The sequence below is a fragment of the Stylophora pistillata genome, chromosome 1 (genome assembly GCF_964205215.1).
Source record: "Stylophora pistillata chromosome 1, jaStyPist1.2, whole genome shotgun sequence".
In the NCBI taxonomy this organism is placed as follows: domain Eukaryota; kingdom Metazoa; phylum Cnidaria; class Anthozoa; order Scleractinia; family Pocilloporidae; genus Stylophora; species Stylophora pistillata.
In genome coordinates this window covers 14,942,007-14,957,175 of record NC_142519.1, presented here as the reverse complement: position 1 = coordinate 14,957,175, position 15,169 = coordinate 14,942,007, and the positions used below count along the sequence as shown (strand labels likewise).

Sequence of the window (15,169 nt, the reverse complement as noted above, 5' to 3'; positions counted from 1 at the left end):
TATAAGACACAGCCATATAATAAACATCTTATTAACTGAGCTACGTCGGTCTGTATGGGAGAATCTTGACCTCGGTCGCTGGTACAGACCTCACTGCGTTCGGTTTGTACTGGCGACTTCGGTCAAGATTCTCCCATACAGACCTCCCGCTCGGTCAATAAGAACGAAAAGTTGATCTGAGTTAGATAAAGAGTGTTAGTTTTGCCAAGATGAGTTACTGAGTACCGATTTATGCTGAATAAAAGCTGCCCCCAAATTAAAATTTCATGATTAAAAAACATCAGTTTAATGAATAATCGAGGTAGTTCAAACGATGCATTCCCCTAGCGATTGATCACATCAAAGTTCTGATTTATCCAGTAATCTAGGCATTTTCTAATTTAGAAACCCTTTTGAACCGAGCACTATGTACAAAAAGATCGTAATTTCGCTTTGCCGGACGATCATATTGTAAACTCCGAGGAACGACTGTAATTCATTTGAAACTGCTGCTGCTGTTTTCTATCGTAACACTTCCTTCTTAATCTGGAACAAGAATCTTATTTCGTAAAATTTTATCACATTCTAAACTTGCCAAACAAACGCCTTTTGTCCTTAATTTCCCTCTTCCGCGTTCCCTTATTCCACATCCAGATTTTACAACAGAAGTCACGAGGAAATGAGATATGTAATCGAGAAACAATATCATCGTTTCAGTGGGAAAAAAGCCTCAAGTTAAGTGTGCGCTATTTATATTTCGCGTGTTTCGTCCGAAGCTAATTTACCTTAGCTCTCTTTGTAGCTGGTACAATTTGGAACAAAGCAAGTATTCCCTAACGAGTACAAGATGACAAGCAACCTCATAATTAGATCCCTGATCTTTGCTTTTGTATTAGTCGGTTTAGCGCAGAAAGGTGAGTTACGAAACGAAGTAGTAAGGTTCCTCTGCTACAATGGCGACAGTTTTAACTGTTTTACAATTCATGTCTATCATGTTCATCCCTTAATAGTTCCTCTCTTAGACTTTAAACTGTTTATAGAGCAAGCGGTTATTCTCACAAACGGTTTTGTTCGAACCATCATCATCAGTCTTCTTCGTGCTCTGTTGCGCATAAGGCCTTGATACTTCTCTTCCATCGGTCCCGGTCTCTTGCAATAATCCTCGCTTCTTCCCACGACTTCCAACCTGCCTCACTTCTTTCCTTTTCAATCGATCGCCTCCGAGTTGTTTTTGGACCTGCCCACCTTTCTCTTACCGTCTGGTAACCATGTAAGGGCTATTACGCAGTGGTGGTCTTGCGGCATCCTCAAGACATGTCCAAGAAACTTCCACCTCCTTCTCCTGACTTCTATGCTCATCGGCGCGGATCCGGTTTCTTTTTGTAATTCCTCCTTTGAAATGATGGACGGCCAAAATATACCTTGAATTCTCTTCAGGCACTGGTACTGAAAGGAATCAAGTTTCTCGTACTCTTTAGCATTTGTCTTCCATGTTTCACTTCCATACAAAAGGATCGGTTTCACGAGGGTGTTGAATAGCTTAATCTTGGTCTTCTTACTATATTGCTTGGAGCTCCACACTTTTCTCAACTTCCTGAATGCTGTCTTTGCCTTACAAAGTCTGCTTTCTATGTCCTTATCTGCTCCCCCATCTGCACTTACACATGCTCCAAGATAAGTGAAGTCGTTTGTTTCCTGGATGTCCTGACCGTTTTGGAATTTGATCGAGTTGTTGTTCTTGCAGTTAATTTTCAGTATGCGTGTTTTCGATTTGCTAATGTTGAGCCCACTCTCTGAGCTGCCTCTGGTAGCTTATCTGTCTTCTTCTGCATCTGTCCGTGATTGTTCGAACCAAATAAGGAAAAATATACATGTATCAGCGCTCCGGAAATGGAGCTAGAATTGCGTCACATTCCTCTTCGTAGCCAGAAACAAATAAACATCGAAGCGGAAATTCGAAGGTGTGGAGTTGGATTCCTTATCAAAGACTGTTTTTTCAGTTTCTTTTTCCCATGCTCGAGATTACCTTTCTTACATATACCATACATACCATCTTTCTATAAAAAGAGAAGGTTGATAAATAAATAAAAACGTAATTATAATTTGTAGAAAATTTCCGCGAGTCTCCTGCAACGTATTTTTTTCCTTTCACGCTGAAACTTAACCCTACCTTCATTGTCACTTAGGTGTATTTTCCTTTTAAATCCGAAAAAATACATTCTTTGCTGTTCGAAATGAGAAGAATGAGAAAAACATTTCGATAAAGAACTGGAGTAAAAGCTACCTCCACTTTCAAAAGAGGAACAACTAATTTTGAAAATCAAGAATTGCCTACTGTGTTTTGACGAGTATCAATCACATTGTATATACTATTTCGTTCGAACGATCGACGAAGACTTTTCGCGAACTTCACTTGCTTATCTATTCCTCAGGTGGCGACCCAATTCGGGGTTGACATTAGAGACACGAACGAAATATAAAGAAATGCATAACGGTTACGAATAAAGCACCCCCCAAAGTTTCCTTGCGTCCTGGCCCAAAAATACCACAATCTAAAAACCTCAATAAGCTTAAACTAAATGCTCAATCGATGACATGCCGTGTTATTTTTTTTTTTGTCCTTCAAGCTGTTTAATCGCCTTTTTGGAATCACTCTCGACCTTTGGCATCATATTTATGAGGAGTTCTCCTCCCATTACCAAAGGTCCAGATTGATCCAATATAAAAGCGTCGAAACAGCTTGTAGTGCGTGACCACGGTTCATGACACAATTCTTTTGCGATGTTCAATACAACTAACTCTTCCCGAATCTCCTGACGTATACATGTAGAAAGACTTAATGCAACTTTCGTTAAGATGATATTAAGATCTACCCGACAACTTTAACATACTATGCTTATTTCAAAGTGCTCATTTTTTCCTCAGGTTTCTCGTTAAGATGCTATACTTGTTATTCCACAATCTCATGGGAGGATTGTTTCAAGAAGGACCACTACCAAGACTGCCGAAAATTGGAAGGGTTTCACGACACTAAAATGGTCTGTTCCAATGTTTTCGTTGCCTTGAAGAAAAAAGATGATCAACAAGAATTCGTGTTTACTGCTTCCTGTCTCCCTAAGGTAAGATGATAGGTTGACCTAATTACCTTTTGATTTTCTGTTTCATTCTGATGGAGTAGCACGTTCCCATTTTGGCGTGAACGATGTTTGAAAATTTAGCTGGAATTTTCCAAAACTCCCGTCGAAGCTAATGCCGTTTCGACTTTTTATCGGGTAATCATTACCGCCAACCTTACTTTTTCAAAGAGTGTTAATTTTTTCAATCCCCTCTATATCTAAACCCCTCGGGCAGAGGCAGAGCTCAGGTAAGGTCTCAGACCTGTTGGTTTTTTTCTTAGCTTATTTAGGTAAATGTGTAAATAACAATTTGTGTGTTTTGTGATTCAAAGTTTGGACCTTCCTTACCGAAAATTCCCGGACCCTCCTTGCGAAGAATTTTAATAGGTAGGAACCTTTTGACACATAAGGGAAATGCGACACCCGCTGACCTATTTGAATGCCATGAATCCGAATTAAGTTCTGAGTTTCTTCCATCCTTTTCATTTCCCTTTTCGATCATTCCTTTTAGTCCCCACAAGGTTGCAATGAAGCTCAATGCAAAGAAGATTGGGGATTGGGAGGAAAGTACGAAGCTGTCAATTGTGAGGTCAATTGCTGTGAAACCGACTGGTGCAATAAGGAAGTATCCAAAGGACAAGTGTCATCAATCTCCATTTTAGGTCTAATTATTTCACTCCTATCATGTTATAGTTTCCACAATTTTTGAATTTCTATGAGTTTTTTGAATACACACTCTTCTAGTTCTGAGATTTAGTACCACACAAAACCAGAACAGCTTTTGAAAATAGTTTCAAACCACGCCTTTTTTTAGGTGAATTAGTAGGTCTTGACACTGGACAGGGGATATTTACACTCGCTCAGAAGCATGGGATGAAAAGCAGATTTCAGCCAACCCTTACGATCGAAGGAAAGTTGAAATTTGTAAAAGAAAGAAGATGAAACTATCTGCATCTTGTTCTACCATCCTGTATTTCACTGAAGGCGTTTTATCAATCATTAGGTGACATGTAAACGAGTGCGAAAATACTCAAACTAAGAAAAATCTATGAATGACATTCGATGATAACACGAGCGGAAAATAAATGATGTTGGCCTATGAAAAAACAAACGAACGAACGAACGACAAACGATAAACTTTCTGGATGACAAAAATATGTTAGCTTATATATTCCAATTAGGAAAAAGGGAAAAATACAATAAATTAAACATCGACTTTGATTACCTTTTCCATCGTCAGTTAGCTGTCAAAAGTATCAAATATAACATTTTGTCAAACAACAACAAACATATGAAACATATGTGTGAACTGCGGTTATGAGACGTATATGGGCACGATCCTTCGCAGTAAAGCACTATTTGAGCAATAGTGAAAATCAGACCTGAAAAAAATTTCAGGCCTGTACGGGATTCGCTGCACTAGTATCGCAGAGGTCAGTGGTTCGAATCCCGTACAGGCCTGAAATTTTTTTCAGGTCTGATTTTCACTATTGCTCAAATAGTGCTTTACTGCGAAGGATCGTGCCCATATACATAACATTTTGTATTAAAAACCTTTCACGTAAGTTCAAAGGTGACTTTTATGGGGAATGGTAAAGACAGTTTCAACTCCTCCATGAAGTTAAAATTTTTCCGTAGCTTCTTTCCGTAATTAAAAAAAAGATAATGAGAATAATATTAATAATGATAATGACAGTATTAAATAATGCTTGCAGTTATAGTGATAGAGATAAGATAAAATTTGTACTGTAAATTCTGATCATTATAATTTAAGTATTTTAAGTAGATTATGTGTTGTAAATAGCGCATCGTACTGAACTGTGTCGGTTGAATGTTGAAAACAAAAATTAAAATGCCAATAATAATGATGAATAAATAAAAAGAAAAAAAGCCAGTTTACTGTCTATTATCATTGTATTCAACACAAGATCACACGCTTACGTTTAAAATTCAATCTTGATATGTCAGGTATTCCCGTTAATGAACCTCAGACCCCAAAATCACATACAGTACGCTTGAGCTGCTTGTGCACATATTTTCTCGTGGGTAAAGAAACGCTAATGCCGAAGTCGCAAGCTGATAATGAAATGGCGTGAAGTAGCTGATCATAGTTAACTATGAGCTGATGTTATGAATGTTCTTGACAGTTTGAGGAAAAAAAGGCTACTCGTGGTCTGTTATAGTTGGCTTGATATAAAAGTCTCTTTGTAAAGGTACCACACAACTTGCACATCAATCGAAAGTATTATTTAAAAATACGGTTAAAAAAAAAACATCTTCGAAAGTAACCACGGAATTGGAATAACCCTCGGGACGAGGCTAGGTCCTCAATAAAAGCTCCTCCTTGATTGGCGACTTTTCAAACTCTATATAAACGTCTCTTTGATTGGTTTATTTGAAGGATACATATCATGAAACGCACCACTGTACAGCGTGACACAGTGAAGACTTGCTACGAAGCTACATACGGAGAGAGGCTCGTAGAACTCGTTTCTGAGAGCTTACTTCTCATCAACGCTGTGTTGGCTTTGGGAAAAGTCCCCGGACGTATGCCAGAAAGTGTCAGTCACAAAGAAACATGTTTTTTCTCGAGTCTTCGGCTCCATGAGCCCAGCGGAGAAGCTAAAATCGCAGAGCTGTTGGACGAGAGAAGGACTTTGGTCGAAGCAAAGTTATGCAAGGTGACATCAGTCGCTGATGTTATCTGAACGGGGCTTACTCTCATTGTGTCACCATTTTTTAAATCTGAGAAAGTCATGGCCAACGTTTGAGTACTTTTGATGTCATTTAGGCAGGGTGACTAAGGTCGATAAGATTCTTTGCTCGACACCACGTGGCCGGTTCAATCATGGCGGCGAGTCAGGTGATTCACGGTGTCCTAGTTTGTGTACCTCATTTCTTTCATGCAATTTTCGACTACAGATCAACTTGCAACTCAATTTTTCCTTCTAATTAAACAACTACTAACAAAATGAGAGAAAGATTTCCCTTTGCACAGATAGGACACCATGTTAGGAACTGTTTCTCTAAATTATCAGACCGGTGTAGTCGCTGCTAAGCGCATCGTGCTTTTAATAGAGTATTAAGGTCTGTATATTCGGGACCATTCCCGAAACATTTGGTTCAGCCTTTGAATGGCCTCGATCACATTGAAGGTCAATGTTGAACTGTAAACCTTAGTAAATCTCGGCCTCTTTCATGAGTCGAAGACAGTAACAACTCTGTATTTGCACCCTGCAAAAGCAAACTTATTCGCGAAGGGTCTCGCGAGTACATGTTGGAGTCAATTGAGACTTCCGTGGGAGAAAGTTTGATACGGTCTTGCGTCGATCGGAGTAAGTTAAAGAATAAAGGCTGATAGTTTCTAAAGAAATGTTTTTAAGTTAAAGAATGTTGGTTTTGCCTGAGTTAGGCAAGATTGTAAAGTCTCAATATCTGTGGTAGGTTTGGACTTGGCTGTGAGTGAATGCATCTCGTTTATTATTTGCCTCGGACAAAAATGCTCTGTAGCCCAGTGACAGGTTTGACTACCATCGGTGTGGCTCAGACTTTCTTTTTCTCCAATGTGTCTCTTTCACTGCTAGAGTTTTCTCAATAATATTGGTAAAAATGTTTTGAGGGATTTGAAAGCCAAAGTGAATAGCTGAAATTTGTGAGTGGCATATCCCTGGAAGAAGTTGGCGAGTTTGATTTTTTGAAGGGTGGAAAGCCCAGGACACAGGAAAATTGTCTTCAATACTCTTCTATACTCTAACTTCTTGTTATAGATACAAGGAAACAAGGGCAAAATAAATGCATTCAGCAAGTAACTGGATTTTCAAGTAGAGAAAAACATCTATTTGTACTTTAATTGATAAACTTAATTGCAACAAAATAAGGAATTCTTCAAACAATCAAGACTGAACTTCACAGAATTTAGTGGTACATTTATATGAATTTTGCTAAAAAAAGTACAAAACTAAGTTTTCCAAGAGTATAAATGTGATGAAAGGTGGTAAGTTTCTAAAAACCTGTGGTGCTTCATTGGTGGGGGAGTAGAACAAAGTAATTTTGGTTTTATCAACTGAGTTGATAATGTAAATTAGCCACCGTAACGAGTTTCAAAGCTGATGTTTCAAATGTCAGAGCGAATAAATATTACTTATTGATTTACTTCAAAATTGATTACCTACAATGAAAATGAAGACATTAAAGTCTGAGTATTATCATTGTCCAAGCTAAATGAAAAACACTTTTGGTTCAGTGCCTCAATACATTGCAAGGACTAAAAATGAAAACTGTGTTAAAATATGAGGAACAAAACTTCTCTAAATCTGAACTCACACTTTTAAAAAAATGCATAGCAATCCATTTTCTATCCATGTTCAACTGCCAGTTTGACTAAAACAAACGTACTCCAGATATAACGCAAGTTTTGGTGGGAAAACTTCCTATGAATACATCTAAAGAGACCATCACTTTTTTTAAGTGTTAACAAAGCTGTGCTCTAAGGAGAATCACTAGGTGCCTAATAGCTCTTGTCACAGAAATCTGAGGTGATCATCTCTGCAAAGTTAATTGAACTGGTTTCCCCAAGACAAAAGTTAGTCACCAGTGGGAATCCATTTGGCAGAGCACAGTTCTGGGTTGATATTTGTGATTTGTTTCTGGCCGAAGGGTTTTTAAACAAAAGAAGTCCCTCAAAACCCCACGCAAAGAGAATTTTGGCATCTTTTCAGGGGATTTAAAATCTACATGATCAACCCAAGTTTTTTCCCCAAATAAGGAGCTTTGGTTGTATCTCACAAAGTGTATTCTGTACCTGTCCAGTAATAGCGTGATGTGGATCTCACTCGTGTACTTCAGAAGGTTCCCTTCTGGCTGCATTCAATCTCTCTTGCCTGCTTCTGCCTATGCTCTAAATGCCTGCTATGGTTAAACCCTATAAACCACAAGAGTGACCAGTGTCTATCTTCTCCTTCTAGTTTTACTCCTGAATCATTCATTAAGATCATGAGAATAGAGAAAATGATTGCCAACCAAAGAAGCTGATAGATGAACCGTGACACTCCTTGTCGGTACCAAAGGAAATGTATAGAGAACAGTATGGAGAATATGCATACTAATGTTAGGGTGTAAACATTTACGCAGCAGAATGCATCATAGGTTTACAGTTGCCTTTAACTCCAGTGTTAATATATTTGAAAAATACTAGCCACAAATAATATACAATTCTCTAACGTTATTAAAGAGAATTAGCATCGTGTCAGAGTTCAGTTTTAGCTGTTGGATCGCTTTTTGCACCAGCTCCTGGGAACTGCTGATTGTCAAATTCAACTAATTTACAGTCTGGCTGAGTAATCAGAAAATCTTTGACATCCCAAGCCAGGCTCCCATCCTTGAGCATGAAGAGAGCACGGTCATCTGCAACAATATACCTGAGGGTAGACAGAAGATTTATAAATAGTGAATTGGTTTAGAAAAATGATTCTCTGAGACACAATTTGTAGGTCTACTCTGTTGGTCTAATGATGCTTTCATCCATTTGTTATTCTCTTTTTTTCCACGGGAAATTATACCAAATACTAAATTCAACCCACAGAGGAGTCAAATAGACTGAATCAAACTTAAACTGCAAAACTGTAACAAAAAGATGAGGGACTCTTACCAAAGTTACCAAAAGTTATAAGTAATACAATTAATATATATATACACATACACACATGGTTACTAGTTTGAGCACTCTGGCATGGCTTAGATGATACCATAAACGTGGAATCATTTGGGGTGGCTTTATAGCTTCACCTCCATTCTAGAATCAGCACTGCACTGATGAGGCCCAGAAGGCTGAAACAGTACTGTCTACAGTTAGATATAGCTCTTTAAATAGCATTACAAAGCTATGCTTTGACATCCAAATTGAACACTCTGCTAGGATGAGTCATTTTGTGTAACTGTGCGAAGTTCACTAGTTACTAGTTTGAGCACTCTGGCATGGTTTAGATGATATACCACAAATGTGGAATCATTTGGGGTGGCTTTATAGCTTCACCTCCATCCGAGAATCTGCACTGTACTGACAAGGCCCAGAAGGCCGAAACAGTACTATCTGCAGTTATATATAGATACATATCTACTTATATACTTGTAAGAAGCAAAACTATTGATACAAATGAGACTTGAGATAAATAATTGTGTTGTACAATACCTTTCAACTTGAAGTTGAGCATTGAAAAGACTCGTCTGCCACCTTGCAGTTATCTGTTCTGTTTCTTTTTTACTTGGATTACCAGCCACCGATGCAAACATCATGATAACTTTCCCCTTCTTAGATGCTTTCAAAAGAGCCATTGGGTCATTCTTGAACTGTTGGGGATCAAAACCTCCACCTGAGGGTGGTGGCTTTCTAGGATCATTGTCATCATACCGATCCTCCTCGTCAATATCCTCGTCATTTTCCTATGTATAAGGGAGAACATGTCACTAAAGCACCCCTGCATAGTTGACCATTCATCTCAGTGAAACCCTTGGGATCAGCAAATTACCGTACATAAAGTGGCTAAGTGGTATCCTACAAGATAAATTCCACTAGATAGTGGAACTTCCTTTGGAGGACACACTATTGGGGCTAAAGAGAGTGTCCCCTGAACTAAGGTAGCCCTTGAATGATACTGAAATATAAAGAGATTATAGGAGCTTTTAATTCACTTGGGAACAAAGTCAATGCCCCTCAAATGGAGGTGTCCCTTGAGAGAAATTCAACGATAAGTTAATTAAAAGATATTTTCAAAAATCGAAAGAAATTCAACAGAGAATCAGAGCCTCCGGGACTCTGCTGCTTGGAAGAACTCTTAAAGAAACTCTCAAGACAACACTCAAGATTTCGTCCACCCCTCAAAAAATTGAAAATGTATTTTTCAATCAACTTTACCACAAAATATTAGCGGCCATCGGTATAATTAATTTTAGAGCATCAAATGTTTTTCATGATGGCTCTAAAGAAACTAATTTCACGCTAAAACTACTGCCATTCTGCTAAAAATATATTAGTGAGACTAAAATCTGTGCTCTATGATTTTGAGAACCTACTACATGATAAGTTTAAAAGAAATACAAAAATATATACATGTCTTCGTGCTTACTTCCCATTGGTCGAGTAATTTGTGCAGATCTGCTTCCGTGTAATCCATCACATTCTTGCCTATTTTACTGTTCTTTTCCTTCTTATTCTTCGAATCTGATTTCTTATCTTTGCCAAAACAACTGTCTTGCAGAAGAAGGACGAGAAACAATATTAAAAATGAAAAAGCGAACTTGCAAGAGAGTCTCGCCATCGGCATTCGAGGAAGCCACTTGGCTGACAAAGTAGGCTTAGATGCGTGTAGAAAACACCACATACCTGCCGAAACAAGACCTCTCCTAACTCTATAAGATCGCTGGCTCATTTAGAAAACTCATACAATACCTGACAGAATGTCATAGCCTTATATTAAAATAAAAAAAAACGTTTGTGGGGTTTTGTAAAGGAGTAGCTAAAGATGCTATTAAAGTATATAATTACTTCTCAATTTCTTAACAAGACAATGAATTGTTATGAAAACTCTTTTCTTTCGCTAAATTTATTGCATATTTTTCCAAGGTTCGCGCCCTCTTTGATTTGAAATCCGGAAGTTCTCAGAGAGTCATGGGATAGATCCCTCGATTTGGAAGTGACTGAATCCCTGTTAGAACTGACCTCTTATGGATTTTGCGAAAATCAGCTGAATCAGACATGCGATGGAAGCCACCAAATCGAAGAGGAAACATAAGCGGAAGTCTAAAGATGCGGCCACAAAATCTGCACAAGCGGGGGAAGAATCTGAAGCCTCAAAAAAAGGTTTGTGTTGCTCGTGTTTCAACTAGGAGGGTTTTGTTTTGTTTTGAAAACAAGAGAGATTTATGAAATGTATCATGTGATTTCTGATTTGATATACGTTTTTTCTGTCCTTGATTTTACAGAAGCTACTCTCAGTACTGTCTCTGAAAGGGAAACGAGTGAAGTGACAAAGCTAACTGAAAATGCTTGTGCAGCTGAGCCCGTGATAGAAGACCTTCCCCGCATTTCTAAATCAGCTGAGAAAAATGAGCTCAACAAAGATGTCACTGCGAAGGAAGATGTTTCACTGAATGAAGAAGAACTGGGAAATGTAGAACAAAATATATCGGAAATGGAAAATGAACAGGTTTTATCCTCACAGAAGGACGAAAATGAGACTGAGGTTGTCAAAGAACAGGAAAGTTTCAACAGCGAGACAACTTCAAATATGAACGCTTCAGGCATTGCAGTTGAGCTTGAATCAAAATCTTCAGCTCATGCAGAGTATATCATGAAAGATGACGTCCAGGGGGACATTAATAAACCTGAAATTTTGTCTACATTTGAAAGTCAAGCTGTCGATAAATGTATGGCACAGGCGACAACTGGAGTTGAAATGGATGCAAATGATCAAATTCCTAATCAATTACAGAAAGTCATTGAGACTGAAACAAACGCAACTCTAACAAGCGGAACTTTAGAACTGGACCACAAAATTAAGAATAAAGATGAAGATCAGAGTGACAAAAACAAATCTGAAATTGTGTCAACCCTAGAAAATCGAGGCATTAGTGAGAGTACCACACAGGCTTTGACAGAGGATAAAATAGAGAGGAGGCATCAAATTCCTGATCAAGTTGTGAAAACAAAAGAAAATGATACAAATACAATTTTTAAAAGTGGAAGATTAGATCAGGATAACAAAGTTGACAGTTCTAGAAATTTATTACCACAAGTTGCTGACAAGGAGTTACCACTACTTAGCCATGGCGATGTCAGAACACCACAATTATATCCAGGACTAGACTCCAAAGCCAAAAAGTCAGGTAAGGCCTGATTGGTCCATTTCTTGTATATTTCACCTTGTTAATTATCATAAATGGACAAGTGTACCTATGATCTACACAATCATGTTTAAATCAAGGGCAAGAGAAATTTCTGTTGTTGATCTGATCAAATTCAAAGATGCTCAAAGTTTTTAAGCAGTGTTGCCCAAATAGTGCGGTGGATAGCCTTGTGTGGCTTAAAATAATAAAAAAGGGGGTAAATTTTGAGCTTGTAAACGAAATGAAGAAAAATATTTTTGTTATCTCATCAAGAGTATGGGACACAGAGAAACTGTGAATTAATTGCCATGATGCACTAACCTCAAACCATTGGATTCTGCACTCCTCTACTAATCCACAGAGACTCTAGAGCGAGCTCAGCAATTGCTTGGCTTATATATATCACACATGCCCCACATACTGCTACTACTGGAGTATAGAATCTGAAGGCCTAACTTTTGAATTCTCTTTAGTTGCATGATGACTCACAATTTTTAGTTTGCCCAGTCCCAGTGTTAAGGCAAGAACACATCTTTTTTTTCCACTGATATTACCTATAGCTTGAAGTTTGCCATCTTCATCATTCTATTGAATCATGCAAGTCTTTTGACTTTAATGATCCTTATAGTAGTATGTGGGATGGGGGTGGTATATGAACCTCTTAATGGTCTAGCTTACAGTAGAGTCTCTTTGGTTCAGTGGTAGACCGTGAGAGCACAGGTTTCATTTATGTGTGAGGTTAGCTTTCTCATTGGGAATTAGAATTGATGTACCCAAATTTTCCAAAGATATTCAGAAAGATAAGTGTTGACACAACCTTCTCTATAATTGTGCCCTATCTATCTTAGAGAGTTCTTGAGAAAGTATCACTCCGCTTTGAAGTATATTTTTAGGAAATTATGTTAGTCAAGGATTAATAGGGAAAGTTTTTTTTGTTTGGCAAAAAGAAATTGTTATTAAATACAAGAAAGAGAGTTGTGTTCAGTATTGGATGTTGACTAGATTTTGTTGCCAAAGAAGAGCTTGCTAAATGCATGTAACATGAATGCTTGGGTAACACCCTTTTAATCTTATGAGTGGTACAGTCTGCTGCTGGTTATTAAGATATTTTTGTTTATTGAGGCAGAAGCAGAAGAGCAAGTTTTTGTTTCCTTGTGTGATAAAAATGGGGAAGGATGTTGTTTCATTTGGTGATCAATTTATAATGGTAACAGGACAGAGTGGGGTCTGATTCGGACTACAATTATACAAGTATGATTATTGAAAGAATTGAACAACACAAAGTCCTGTTACCAACTAATCAAAACTATAACAAAATTTGAGATAGAAGCTACACATCAGTTATACATTTTTATAAACAAGCAACAGTAACACACTCAGGTATGTGTCAATTGTCCTTAATTACATCATCCAATCACAGGTATGACACATACGCTGTCTTAAGTGTTACGACCAGGCTGGTGATAAGCAATCATGTTTGAGGATTTTGTTATAGTTTTGATTAATCTGACTATGTGAATTATTCACTCTTTTTGCTGCTCTCTTGCCAAACAGTAACAAGCATAAGGCAGTACAGAATGACCCTAGAAGCATTTAGTGAAGACCACCTGAAAACTCTGTACTTCAACCCCCTGCTGGAACAGATGGAAAGTTTTGTGGAGAATTTTATTAAGGTACAAGTCAAGCAAATACCTATGCAGTATTCCCCTGGAGTGGGTTGCCTGTGGTGGTATTTTGGTTGGTGATATGCAGTTTACACCTATTGCTGTTCAACATTTTTCATGGTTTAAACATTTTCAAGCCTATTTCCTTCATCTCAGTTATTTTATTGTTACCAGAATCTGAGACCAAAGAAAACTAAGATGTTCTATCTATATAATTTATGGTTCTTACATTCAACTTACTTGGCAGATTAGCAAACAGGATGATCATGAGTTCTATGAACTTGTCAATGCATATTTCAGAGGGAGAAATGCTCTGGCATTGGCCATAAAGGAATATGAGGTTTGTAAAATCCATGAAAAATAAAATGCAAGGTTCCGAGCTTGAATAAACTGAATTTCTACCAGTCTATGGCCAGTTGACTACTGTTAATGTTTCAGCCCTGTGAATGTGTGTCAATAATAAATACTTAAGTTTACCTTGGTTGTAATAGATTGTACTTGCTGAGTGTGAGAAGAAGAAAGAGCAACTGTGGATTGACAAAAGTTTTTCAGTTACAGCTCAGGTAATGAAGTTATTAAGACTGACTTGTCTCCATTATAATTATAGAGTGATTGATGGACTGACTGAATGACTAATTGATTTTTTGATTAATTAATTAAGTGACTTTATGAAGTCACTGATCAAGTCACAATCAAGCAGTCGACTGACTGCTTGATTGACTAACTCATTAATTAATTGACTGAGTGGTTGACAGACTGGTAGACTGAATGACTGTCTGACTCAATGACTGTTTGACTAATAGACAGATTCTCTGATCTTTTGATCGACTTTCTAATAGGTAAGCTTGTTTATGGACTTGCTAACTGACTAATTGATGAACCCAATCACCCACCAACTGACAGATTTGTTTTGAATGGTCACTAAATGCACTGATTTCAATTTATGTGTAAATATATATTAAAGAAAAGATCATATTTCACTTGAGTGTTCATCACTAAAACTGACTAAAATTGACTTTACCACTGTGACAATTGTAGGGAAAATGTCTGGATCAGATAAATGTCACACACAACCATAATTACCAGCAAGTGGAGTTAAATGCTGGTGTGCCTGGTGAGATTGAGAATATGCTTGGAAAACTTCATAAAGCTTTACATGAGGTAATATGGTTTGGCACTTGTAGTGTATTGATTTCCATAACAACCGTATCACACCATATGCTGTACAATAGTAACATTGTGTGACAACTGCATGCTGTAAAACTACTATTCCTGAGTATCTGTAAAATTGTACTATATAAGTAGAATAACCACATGCAATAAAGGGGAGAGTTAAACAGGTGAAAGGGACGAGAGTACTTGTCGGTTTTGAACCCATAAATGACAACTCTACAGCACTCAAATGACTCTTTTCCTGAAAGTTTATTATCTGTTTAAGTGCTGAAAAAATAAACCTGGGTGTATCCCATTTTTACCATAAGTAAGGTCCAAAGTGTACCATCTCTGTCTCAATTAGAAATGAGCTCTTCC

General features: G+C 37.7%; 3 protein-coding genes and 1 non-coding gene across 6 annotated transcripts in view; 3 read left to right on the top strand and 1 right to left on the bottom strand.

Annotated features, from left to right (window-relative positions):
• The window catches only part of LOC148741351 (uncharacterized), an 11,915-nt gene extending 6,926 nt beyond the window's left edge, over nucleotides 1–4,989 (top strand). Inside the window, exons 1-3 of one of the 2 annotated variants that reach the window (XM_088739792.1) lie at nucleotides 273–893; nucleotides 2,905–3,098; nucleotides 3,607–4,989. In XM_088739792.1, coding sequence (XP_088595918.1) covers nucleotides 827–893; nucleotides 2,905–3,098; nucleotides 3,607–3,804 — 459 coding nt within the window. In that variant the 5' untranslated portion in view covers nucleotides 273–826 and the 3' untranslated portion in view covers nucleotides 3,805–4,989. Of the gene's footprint in view, nucleotides 1–272; nucleotides 894–2,904; nucleotides 3,099–3,606 lie in introns of those variants that run through there. The other variant, XM_088739782.1, reaches the window with a different exon arrangement.
• A 540-nt stretch (nucleotides 4,990–5,529) lies between these two features.
• LOC148741350 (RNase MRP) lies at nucleotides 5,530–5,826 on the top strand. Its single transcript, XR_015996045.1, has one exon.
• A 2,422-nt stretch (nucleotides 5,827–8,248) lies between these two features.
• LOC111324348 (LDLR chaperone boca) lies at nucleotides 8,249–10,468 on the bottom strand. Its single transcript, XM_022927894.2, has 3 exons — nucleotides 10,217–10,468; nucleotides 9,283–9,533; nucleotides 8,249–8,512 (listed from the first exon to the last, which is right to left on the bottom strand). The coding sequence occupies exons 1-3, from the start codon at nucleotides 10,412–10,414 to the stop codon at nucleotides 8,341–8,343; spliced, it is 621 nt and encodes a 206-aa protein (XP_022783629.2). The 5' UTR covers nucleotides 10,415–10,468; the 3' UTR covers nucleotides 8,249–8,340.
• Nucleotides 10,469–10,777: 309 nt separating this feature from the next.
• The window catches only part of LOC111324331 (ectopic P granules protein 5 homolog), a 43,558-nt gene continuing 39,166 nt past the window's right edge, over nucleotides 10,778–15,169 (top strand). For both annotated transcript variants that reach the window (XM_088739750.1, XM_088739749.1), the window contains exons 1-6: nucleotides 10,778–10,950; nucleotides 11,073–11,975; nucleotides 13,530–13,648; nucleotides 13,887–13,979; nucleotides 14,131–14,202; nucleotides 14,678–14,800. In XM_088739750.1, the coding sequence (XP_088595876.1) occupies nucleotides 10,851–10,950; nucleotides 11,073–11,975; nucleotides 13,530–13,648; nucleotides 13,887–13,979; nucleotides 14,131–14,202; nucleotides 14,678–14,800 (1,410 nt within the window). In that variant the 5' untranslated portion in view covers nucleotides 10,778–10,850. The remainder of the gene's footprint in view (nucleotides 10,951–11,072; nucleotides 11,976–13,529; nucleotides 13,649–13,886; nucleotides 13,980–14,130; nucleotides 14,203–14,677; nucleotides 14,801–15,169) is intronic.